This window comes from Sinocyclocheilus rhinocerous, unplaced genomic scaffold, assembly GCF_001515625.1.
Source record: "Sinocyclocheilus rhinocerous isolate Xijiao unplaced genomic scaffold, SAMN03320098_v1.1 scaffold958, whole genome shotgun sequence".
In the NCBI taxonomy this organism is placed as follows: Eukaryota; Metazoa; Chordata; class Actinopteri; order Cypriniformes; family Cyprinidae; genus Sinocyclocheilus; species Sinocyclocheilus rhinocerous.
In genome coordinates, this window is record NW_015650342.1 from 168,597 (window position 1) to 181,099 (window position 12,503).

General features: G+C 37.5%; 1 protein-coding gene across 1 annotated transcript in view; it reads left to right on the forward strand.

The window, feature by feature from the left end:
- Window positions 1–10,544, forward strand: part of cfap74 (cilia and flagella associated protein 74) — a 110,059-nt gene extending 99,515 nt beyond the window's left edge. The window contains exons 33-37 of the mRNA XM_016516832.1: window positions 3,457–3,611; window positions 7,428–7,566; window positions 8,138–8,253; window positions 8,378–8,512; window positions 10,325–10,544. Coding sequence (XP_016372318.1) covers window positions 3,457–3,611; window positions 7,428–7,566; window positions 8,138–8,253; window positions 8,378–8,512; window positions 10,325–10,432 — 653 coding nt within the window. The 3' untranslated portion in view covers window positions 10,433–10,544. The remainder of the gene's footprint in view (window positions 1–3,456; window positions 3,612–7,427; window positions 7,567–8,137; window positions 8,254–8,377; window positions 8,513–10,324) is intronic.
- Window positions 10,545–12,503: the final 1,959 nt, after the last annotated feature.

Sequence of the window (12,503 nt, forward strand, 5' to 3'; positions counted from 1 at the left end):
GCATAAAGAAGATCTGTAAAGTTGCAAAGACTAAAGTCTCAAATCCAAAGAGATATTCTTTATAAAAGTTAAGAGTCAACCACGCCTACCTAAAACGCCTCGTTATGAAAGAAATGAAAACTTGTTCTGCAAAGACACTGAATTTATCTAATATGACAGTAAAGCCTTTCATATGTATTTTTTAAAAATCAGATTTTTTTCACGTAATTGCGGTTCTTTTGAACTTCTATTCCTTAAAGAATCTGAACATGTATATATATATATTAATATAATATTCAAAATATCATGTATCACAATGTAATTAAAAACATTAGACAACAACGTTTTCAACATTAATAATAAATGTTTCTTGAGCACCGGATCAGCACATTACAATGATTTCTAAAGGATCATGTGACACTGAAGACTGAAGTAATGATGCTGAAAATTCAGCTTTGCATCGCATAAATGAATGACATTTTACAATGTATTAAAATAGACAACAGTCATTTTAAATCATAATAATATTTAACATTATTACGGTTTTCCCTGTATTTTAATCAAATAAATGCATCCTTGGTGAGCATTAATTATTCCAAACTTTTGAACAACAGTGTATTACATCAGCTGATAATGATATATTACGCTATTGTCTTTCTGACCTCTCTCAGCTCACGGATCTGCTCAGCCAATCCACCGATCTCAGAGTAAGAAACGCTGCCAGGATCTTCATGAGACATGTTGTACACTAGAGGATCCACTTCACGAGGCAAATACCTTTAAAAGAAAAGAGGTTCTCGTAAAACATACCAACTGAATATTAAAGGCAATTTCAGATATGCAAACATACCTAGACTGTCAGGCAAGAGCACAAGCAGAGCTAAACATGCTTGATGAGAATGAACTTCTTAGCACTTACCTCATGATCGTGAGAGTCGTCATGTCCAGAGCCACTCTAGTTCCTGGTTTAAGCTTGGTTTTATCCAGCTGAAATAACAACACAAGGCCAGGTAAGACAAATGGCTTGGCAGTCACACAAAAATATTAATTAGCTATAAAGTACAATCGATATGCTCACCTGTCTGCGACATCCAACCACATAACGTGGGCCATTAGTTGCTTTGACAATAACTACAAAAGAAGAAGAACTTTAGGAACAAAGCAGCATCAGACTAGACTATCAAATACACCAGAATAAAGTTGATCTGGACTTACATTTCTCCTCTGTCAGTTGCTTCAGCACCTCACCGACAATCTAAAAAAACAATGAAACGATCAGACCATAAGAAATACAGATATCTAGCTCATTTATTGCGGACATAATAAAACACTAGAGAGTATTTTGCTGAGATCGTACCTGTCCCACACTCTGTAAAGCTTTCAGATCATTCTCAGACTTCTCATACTGTTTAGTGAGCTCCTTCAGCTGCTCTCTCACTGCAACAGAGGTTTCAGGACAATATGAAGCGATAAAGTGTTTATTTACATGTATAAACTTGGTAAAGGTTCCATCTGCTTCATGTATCAGAGATGCTAAAGGTTCATTGCGAGTGTTTCCTCATGGAGCATAATTGGGAAATGACTGTTTTTAATTGTATATGTCATTAAATACAGCTAGAACACTTAGAAGCATGCTGTGTGCCTTTATTTAGTAATTTAATAGGGGCCCGTTGTTAACATTTGCTGTTACCATTAGCGGCTACTTGATTTCAGCACTGCATGACAAAGCGACTTACAGCACAGACAGCCGAAATAAAGCAAACAACAGCCGGAGAAGCTGCCAAACTGCTCAATATCAGCCTGGCGTGCATAGAAATTCACCACTCTTACACTCTTTGAGGCGTCCGTCAATCTCTTTATGCTCCAGTAATTTCTTTCTGTAGTCTTGTAAACCTTTCTCCCTGTTATCCGCCATGTTCACGGCCGCTGGCTTCACTCTCTCGCTTCTTCGTGTTGTTAATGATAGAGGCTGGCAAAATCACCTGACGGCGCATTACCGCCACCTACTGGACGAGCGAGAGAAATTGTGTGTGTGCGTAATAAGGTGAAAGTAAAACCGAGTGCAGCTATTTTATTAAAGGGGTCATATGGTGCGATTTCAAGTTTTCCTTTCTCTTTGGAGTGTTACAAGCTGATTGTGCATAGATAAGATCCCTGAAGTTGCAAAGACTAAAGTCTCAAAACCAAAGAGATATTCTTTATCAAAGTTAAGACTCTGCCACGCCCCCCTAAAACGGCTCGTTCTAACATGCCCCCACATATCTACCTCACTATGTGGAAATATTTGCATAATGCGGCCCAAATGTGCACGCAAAGAAAGAAGGCGTGGTTTCAGTAACCGCAGTTAGTGTTGAAGCAGCATGTCAGGGAGACGCTGTGTGTTTCTAGGCGAAAGCAAAAGCACTTTATTTGGCCTTCCGAAAGTAGATGCATTTAGGAATCTTTAAGATTACTTACAACAGAACAGCAATGCATTTTATGGACGACCGTTTCGTGAACTTAGGAGAGGAGGTAATTCTGACTTTGCTATGACAATCTGGCGCTTCTGAATCAGCTACTGTTTTGTTATTAGTTTAAGTATTTGCTATTGACTGTTCAAATGCGGAGTTTTGCGCAGCGCTGAGTAACGCGTTGTGTGTGTGTGTGTGTGTGTGTGTGTGTGAGAGAGAGAGAGAGACAGGGTCACTCACAGTGGAGTCAGCTGTCTTAACCGTGGCTTGTGTACTGCATACACATACCAGCTTCATCACTGTGTTTGTCACGCGACTCTGTTCCCCTTTCTGGCTCTGTCTTTACATTTATTTTGAAAGATGAAGCTGGCGATTATGGTAAGGGGTGTTACATTTCCGATGAGTGCTTGCGGTGTTTGGCCAATCACAATGCACTGGGTCAGCTGGCCAATCAGAGCAGACTGCGCTTGTCGGAAGGAGGGACTTTGTAGAAAACGACGTGTTTGAGAGAGGCGGGGCATAGAGGACCTACAATAATGTACAGTATTTGAAAAATAATGTGTTTTTTGAACATTAAAGCATGTCAACATTTCTGTTACACCAAATACACCAAATAATGATCTATAAAAAAGCATCATATGACCCCTTTAATTAAAGCAAATGATTAGGGCTGTAAAAAAACGACTCATGCCCTATATTACAGTGCTTCTCAACCATGTTCCTGGTTTCTTGTGTGGTTGGGAACCACTGCTTTAATACATGTCTTCTGAAGTCATATAATACTTTTGTGTGAGGAACTAACTTTGTAAGATTTTCTTTGCTGACAAACCTTTCCCTCAGCCATAGCAGAGTATAATTCGTACTGGCGCCTATTCAGACTGGAACAACATGAGGCTCAATGCCTAAATGATGAACTCCTAGCAACCTTAACATGACCAGAACATGCTTATTTACTGGCATATACATGACCTTTCTGCCTAAATGTATGAAATCATCAATTAATATCATCATCCATCCACCCTCTCAGGTCCTCAGAACTACAGTGGGATGAGTGTGTTCTGTGTGTCACCGTCAGGAGGAGCTATTACTTCTGCAGGAGCGCTTGACATCACTGTGACCTTCCATCCCGATCATGAGAGTCTCCGTTACAGAGATGTTCTCACAGTGCAACTCATGAACAAAGTTAGACACGTTCATCGACACATGAATACAGCTCGCAGTCAAGATTCACTTTTTTTTTTTTTTGCCTGTGGCCTGTTTTGTTCAGTGAATATATATCATTTATTATACATTTTGGTTACACTTTATTTCAATAGTCCACTTTAGACATTCTATTAACTATAAGTAACTTTGTAACTACATGTCAACTAATTCTCATTAATTTGCAACTACATGTCTACTAACTCTCAGAGTAGACTGAGGGTAGGTTTAGGGTTAGTAGAATAAGTTGACAAAGAAAGTGTTAGAAGATATTAAGCAGACAGTCTACTAATACTCTACTAACTGCTAGTTGACATGTAGCTGCAAAGTTACTTACTGTTAATAGAATGTCTAAAGTGGACTATCGAAATAAAGTGTTACCAAATTACTTAATGAGTATTATTATGATGTGCAGGCAGAGACCGTAATTAATTATGAAATTAAATTAAAGTTCCAAATCAAGATGATAGAAAATGATCAATATTCCCTCATGTCATCAAAATCGATAAGAGCAGTTATAATTGAATTAATCAATAAGTATTATTAAAGTAATGAGATCAAGAACCAGGATTAATTGCTAATAGAAATCAACAGCGTTAAACCTGATAGAGTAAACAAGCCGAAGGGAGAACCTTAAATAAACATGATTAAAAACCAACTATGGTCATGTACCGCAAAGTTTATTAAGTTTGCGTTTGCCAACGTTCTTTTCAATGGGAGGAGAAGAGAAGAGAGATAGGATGAAAAGTATAAAAGAGCGAACAATGAGGTGAAAAAGAGTTAAAGTTCAGATGTAACTGGTTAAGTCACTTCAACGCTTCAAACACTGCAAAACACTCTGCATTTAAGACTAGGGCTGTGACGGTCGCTGTGACAACCGCATCACTGCCTACTGTCTACTGCCACCGGCGGTAGTGCACGTGACGTCACGCACTCTATAACAAGCATAATACGAAGTTTTGTATACAAGTGTAATAACAGTAATATATATATATATATATATATGTGTGTATATATATGCGTGTATATATATACCGGTATATATGTGTATATATACAGTATATATGTGTAGGCTACTGATTGTATAATATTGACCCTCTAACACTAGAACTCTCTATTCTATTTCTACTTTATCTACTTGTTTTCTATTTATTTATTTAAAAAAAGAACTTGACCCTTTAACGCCTGCTCTATCTGTTCTATCTCTTTTATCTACTTTTTATTCTGTTTATTTATTATTTAAAAAAAAAAAAGAAAAAAACTTGTTACATGTGCTGCATTAGATTAACCGGGACTTGTCACAATACTTATATATTGCTGCTGTTTTGTAGTTTTGATAGCTACTTTTACACTCATTTGTAAAACACTTTGAAAAAAGTGCCTGCTAAGTGATTAAATGTAAATATATAGATTAAAATAATTAAAATAAACAGCAAAAAATGTTACTAAATATGTTACTAAATAACAACATGTCTCACTGGGCAAAATTGCATGCACATTTGGCTAGTGGTGGGTATTCATTTCTCCACCTGTTAACAATATAATTATGAAATATGATTCTTAGGCTATGTCTACATTAATCTGGATACATTTGAAAACAGTGTTTTCATTTCAAAAAGCTCTCTCTTACTGCTTATGCGTAAAACGTAATAAAAGCTCACTGAGATGATGCAGAGAGACCAGACGTAATAAAATTCTCAAGCTATTCTTCTGTCACGATCATTTTATTAGCAAAATATCTCAACACTTACTGCCCTAGTAAAAAGTAATATATTTAAAAAACATTATATTTAATATATTTTCATACTAAGTATAGTTAAAATCTATTAACATATTTACTGACATATTGCTCAAGACTTACTGATATAAAAATTATAATTTACTTTATTTGGAGTACTACTTGTGCACAATGCACATTTCTTGATATTAAGCCTAAAATGTGTTTTAATGTCACTATTGGTTGAGGATTGTGTGATCTTTGAATAATAAAGGTCTTTAAATGCAAGATATTTAAAAAGTACCTGAAGTATACTTGCAATAGCTCCACTTTAGCACATTAAAATATACTTCAGTATATCTTTAGTTGGACTTCTGCACAATTAAAGAGCATTAGGTACAAAATTAGTTGTTCCCATTTAGCAGACTTTAAGTATTGCAGTTTAGTATACTAAAAGTATAATTACAGGGTAATATTTTTTATTTTTTTTATTTTTTTACAATTTTTTTACAATTTTTTAAGTACATAAATATGTAGATGTATTTTTTATATACTTAGCATGAAATGAATGTATTTCAAATACATTTTAGTATATTTATTTTTCACTAGGGTGGTGCGTTCACTCAATCATCATTTCATGTGTGATCTAAAACACTGTTTTGCCCCAGGACAGCAATTCCAAGTAAATTTTCTGTCATCTTTGCAGGAATGTGATATGAAGATTATACAAAGTAACATATCTCTAGCAACACCGTGGAAGTGATTAGCACATAACAGGGACATAAACAGATCTATCAGTGTAATATGCTTTACATGACTTAAAGGGTTAGTTCACCTCAAAATGAAAATTAGGCTGTGTTTTACTCACCCCCCATGCATCCTAGGTGTATATGACTTTCTTCTTTCAGACAAATCCAGTCGGAGTTATATTAAAAATTGTCTTTGATCTTTCAAGCTCTATCGTTGTACTCAGCGGGTGTTGCATTCCTTCTGTTCAAAAGACGTGAAATAAAAAGCACCCTTCCACAAAAAAAAGTGTCTCACACGGCTCCGGGGGGTGAACAAAGGCCTCCTGTAGCGAATCGATGCGTTTTTGTAAGAAAAATATCCATATTCAAAACGTAATAATCACTTGAATCTAGCTTGCGCTCACTGTTGTAAGCAGAAGCAGTTCCGGGGGAATGGCGTATGAGGTCAGCGTTGTGCATGCGCCGCTCAGAAGTGACGCACGCGGAGAGATCAAAACAAAACAACGGTCACTAATTAGAAGTACAAAACGAGGATTTGTAAAGAAGAATGTCGGAGGATTTCGATATAAGCCAAGAGGAGACTGGTTTTCCTTTGCTAAAGTAAGGAAACTTTGCTTCCTTTGATCCTGTAAACAAACGTTGGTTTTCACGAGACTCACCGGCGCATGCGCAGCGCTGACCTCATACGTCATCCTCCCAGAGCTGCTTCTGTGTACAACTGCTGGCGCAAGCTATATTAAAGTGATTATTACGTTTTGAATATGGATATTTTTCTTACAAAAACGCATCGATTCGCTACAGGAGGCCTTTGTTCACCCCCCGGAGCTGTGTGACCCTTTTTTTTGTGGAAGGGTGCTTTTTATTTCACGTCTTTTGAACAGAAGGAATGCAACACCCGCTGAGTACAACGATAGAGCTTGAAAGATCAAAGACAATTTTTTATATAACTCCGACTGGATTCGTCTGAAAGAAGAAAGTCATATACACCTAGGATGTCTCGGGGGTGAGTAAAACACAGCCTAATTTTCATTTTGGGGTGAACTAACCCTTTATTAACATGCTTCATCATTTTCACATTCCACACCATAACACAAAAACAGCATTTTCAAATTGATCCACTTCAAAAAGTTTCCACAGGACCAAACATTGCCTCAGTGTGGACGAACGGCAAAAATGTAGAGAAAAATCCTTTTTCAAATGTATCTAGATTAGTGTACACATAGCTTTAAAGTCTGTTCAGTTACATAGCGTGTTTCATACACAGCAGTTCTGATGTTTTACCAATGTTTTCGCAGCATAAATGAGTTTTTTTTTTTGTGAATGTACTGATAGCAAACGGTGTGTGCGCTGGAGCTCCGGGGTTCTTCATGTCGACACAATATGTTTGTCTGTGGTGGGGATCCAGTAGACGTCTGTTCTGAATCACTCATCCCATCTCATATATACACATCAGGACTCATGAAACATGAAGGTACTCCTTTTTTTTTAAGCATAGTCATGCTAAGGTTCAATTTTCTTCTGCAACCCATCAAACTACATTTAATATGTTTAACTTATAAAACCATATGGTGATGTGTGTACTTCCAACTGTTATGCTTGGTGTCATGTTGTCAGACGTCTGAATAATGGCACAAAGTCTGGTTCACATTGCAACTTATTTTAGCTCACTTAGGAAAAAAGTTTGTTTTTGTGTACTGTCTGGGTCAAGTTTATCTGAAATGATCGATAACACAATAATAATGATTGCGAGAGTGATTATAAACCTGCGCATGCTGTTCATATGTCAGGCTGAGACTAATTTCTGCACCACTAGGCAGCAATCTTTTTAAAGAGATTTCTTAAACACCCATGCCTTTTGCCCTTGGTTAGACATTCAGGTAGTCCTGCCCAAACTCACAGCACTTGTTGAATTAGAATTTTAACAGAGCAATGTATTATTATTTTATATATGTATTTTTATTTTATTTATTTATTTATTGAGCTGATTGTTATCCTTGATTTCAGTGTCTTTGTCATTCTGTCACAAACTTGCACATATGTAGATAGCAAGCGTTTGCTGCTGACACTCAGGAGTGAATATCAAGAGGGCAGAGCAATCGTAGCCACACGCAGACTTCACGTCGGATGTGTCTACAGCACAAAACCAACCACAAAAAAAGTAAGTAAACAGTTCAGCACAGTATCATCTGAAGCCATGTTTCAGTATAATTTGAACCGGTTCATGCTGAGATGATTGAAAACAGATCAGGAGTTTGATCCCCTCTTCTGCTCTCTGTTATCAGACGGTTGAGTTTACCTGGGAGAATATCTCACCTGTTGAGCAGCAGGGCTTCAAAGTGGCACCAATGCAAGGAAGTGTGGAGGCAGGACATAGATGTCCCATCACCATCTCCTGGATGCCACCTAGTGGTCTCGCGGTGAGTACTGAAATCTTAGTTTAAATGGTTAGTTCACCCCAAAAAGGAAAATTCTGTCATTAATTACTCACCCTCATGTGGTTTCAAACCCGTAAGACCTTCGTTCATCTTCGGAACACAAATTCAGATATTTTTGATGGAATCTGAGAGCTGTCTGACCCTCCCATAGACAGCAACGCAACTGAAATGTTCCCAGGTCCAGAAACGTAGTAAGGACATGGGTAAAACTGTCCATGTGACATCAGTGGCTCAACTACAGTTCCCCCTTAGTTACATCTTCTGCCATTTTGAAGAATACTGCAACGTATATGCATGCTTTACCCTCAGCGTAAAAACCGTTTATTACGTTCATGCACTCCCACCCAAACCCCCCCGAACGTAGACAACGCTGATTACGTAGATTACGCTCTTGGGTACTCTCCAAAATGGCAGAAGACGTAACTCGGGCGAGAAGAATTGTTTTTCAGTTGTGTTGCTGTCTATGGGAGGGTCAGAGAGGTCTCAGATTCCATCAAAAATATCTTAATTTGTGTTTCGAAGATGAACGAAGGTCTTACAGGTTTGGATTGACATGAGGGTGAATAATTAATGACAGAATTATCATTTTTGGGTGAACTATCCCTTTAACTTAGTATTTAGGCCATGGAATATCACAAAGCTTTCTTAAACAGGCCCACACAGAATCTGCAACCACAGAACTCTGCAGCAAGGAAATGCTTGCCTGTTATTTTACCATGTTTAAATTTGTTCTGAAAAATTGACTCTCCTGATTCTCCAGAAAAGTCTGCAGATTCGGTTGGGCCTATATAGTCAAAGAACACAGCAGTGTCAATCCCTTTCATAGGTTCAGTCAATGCTGCGTCAGTAGTTGACACTATGGGGACTTCCCCCAGGTGTGGCAATTTTCTGAAACCCACCACACAACAATGTCAAGTTCAAAGCTTGAGAGATTGAAGAGAAGGTATTTTCCCTCTGTATCTCTCTCTATTAACCATGTTTCGCTGGTCAAATACGCTCATGATGAGCTATGTCAAGCCCAGTGTGTTTTTTTTTATCTGAATGAGATAGGTGGTAGTTCATTTAATGCTCTCTCCCTCAGTTGGGAAGAGATTCTGGGCCAGCATCCACACAGGCACATTGACCTGTAGTCAAAGCTGCTTAGCCTTTGGCTCAGGTTGCCTGTTCCTGACTGTTTGTTCGCCTCATACGACAGTACACTTCTGGTTCACTCCAAGCAGCAAGGGCTTTGAACTGCAGAATGAAAACATGTTTCATGCTGGGTACCCTTCGCATGCAGAGGCAAGAAACAATTTTATACCTCTCATACTGTATCTCAAGTTGTGGTTGTGTATAGGCTCTTTCCCCACAACATCTCGTAGTATCTGATTTGCCTGATATGGGCCCAAGCGGCCTCCTGATGGATCGGGGCCTTATGTTATAGGAGTCAGCCACAGAGTGCATGTTGCCTCTTTTATACATCTTCTTTTGTGTAATGGCGATTTATATTTGCATATCACCACCTACTGGGCAGTTGTACAATCATGTTTTAATCTTAGCCTGTTTTTCTCTTTCTCTGTTATTTGTGCCATACTTGAACTTTCTGAAGAACTGTTCACTTTTTTATTACTGTGAAGACTGATGTTGTTTCAAATTGATTAATTAATCAAGAGTAATCTGGTAATAAAATTTGTCTTATTCACAGAACTGAAAATGCTTTGTGTGTTCCAATAATCCTGGTGTAGTTTGCAAGTTTCACCTCACCTTATTCACACTCCGTGTCAGTCAGAAGTGTGTGTTTGTTTTGTCTTCCAGCCAAACTCAGTGGTGCAAGCGTGTGCTCTGCTGACCGTCAGAGGAGATGAGACTGACGTTTACCGAGTCACTCTGATGGCCCATACAGATAAAAATACAGCTACATAGAATTCCATTCAAAATGTGTGCCATGATTTATTATCATATAATTCAATGTCACTCCTGATATTTGTTTAAATCTAGTTGTAGAAGACATCCTTTTGATCATTATTGATTTTGTATAAGTTTGTGGCCTTTTTATGCTCTGTACTAGAGGTATATGTCATTTCTGAATTGCTTTCTCTGTAATGTGCTGTCAATACACTGTGCAACAATAAATAGCAACGATGTACAAACCATTTACAAGGAAACTTCTTTTTTATATATATATATATATACAGTGGTGGCCAAAATTATTAGAACACTAGTATTTCACCAGCTAAAAAATGGTTTTAAGTCAGTTATTTCTATCTTTTGCTGTTGTGTGTCAGTAGGAAATATCAGTTTACATTTCCAAACATTAATTTTGCCATTAATTGTAATAATCCAGTGAGATTTTTGTTTGCCAGTGCTGCACACAGAGATCTGATCTGATCATCATCAGTCTGTCTGAAGTGACATGAAGAAAAAGAACAAACTGAGACAGACTCAATCCAGAAGAACTGTGGCCACGTCTTCAAGAAAATAATCATTTCCCACATATTTATTTATTTATTGTGCAAAAAACTTTATTAACATTATAAATAAACCTCAAGGAACATATAAGAAAATCCATGTCATGGCCCCGGTTAAGGTGTAAGATTAAGTGTAGGTTGAGTTTAATAGGTAACTATAGACAGGTTTGTTTAAAATATTAGTACAATGTAAAAACGTGCAGACACTAAGTGCATTGTAACAATTAGTGTTAATGATAAATCCCCAGTACATTTGAATACAGGGCACCAGTGGCAAAGCTTTTGCAGATAAAGACCCACTTTGAATTGTGGCTTTGAATTTAATTAACAATAATAATAATAATAATGACCATCTTATTTATATAAAAAAAATGATTAAATGCAAGTTTCCGTTGTCAATTTGTCAAATACGCTTGTCAAAAAGAAAAGTTAAATATGATTCATCAGTTTCAGTTACTCCCGCCCACAATGCTTTACAACATACAGACGTAATAGTAACAACTGCACGTTTGAGTTTAATTTTAAAATGGCGAAGCAAATACCAATTAGTCAATACTTTAAAAAGCCTAAATTGGATACCAATTGTACTGCAGCAAGAAACCAATTCTAGCAAGGAAACCAGACCACCTGTGGTTGCAAATGAACCTCAATCTCCTGCTAATGAGCCTGGGTGGGCGTCGCCATCAATTTAACATGGGGCGTCTGCTAATGAACCAAAAGTGTCGATGTCAAATGATTCTGGAACTCCACCACCAGACCTGTCTGATCTTGACAAGCCACCCATGCAGCCAAAACTGCAACAATTTCCAATTATTACAATATTAGGTGAACCACAATGTTTATCTTCACGATGGTATGAGATTCAGTGGTCTGGAAAACAGCACAGCCAGCGATGCAGTTTTCTGTAAACCCCCATGCACTTCCTTGAGCAAAGTGAAGCAAAATTTACACGGGATGGATTTAAAGATTGGAAACATCTAACACAAGCATGTAAGAAGCATCAGGATAGCAAAAGACATCTGCATTCAAAAATGAAACTAGCCGCTTACAAAGTCACCAGCCCAGTGGCAGAGGTACAGTGTTTGATCAACTAATGAGAGACAAAGTAAATGCATCATTTGTAGAAAGAAATCGAGAACAATATTAAAGTCGTCACCTTTATTTATATAGTGCTTTTAACAATACAGATTGTGTTAAAGCAACTTTACAGTATTAAATAGGAAAACAGTGTGTAGATGCAAAAGGACAATAGTAAACATAAAATTTTCAGTTAAAGTCGGTTTAAAGTTCAAATAGTATCTGTGCAATCAAGTTGATGATATCGCTGGAAATTAAGGCCACATTCACACGAAGCCAGAGCTTTCCCTATCCGATATTTTTTTTCCTCATTCTTCTGTATTCACGACGTCATCTTAAGAAATATCTGCGTACAAACAAAACCACTGAAACCAACTCAAAACAATGTAGTATACATGCCAGACCAGTATGTGGTGCTGTAATTCTGCCACAGAGATACACTAAAAATG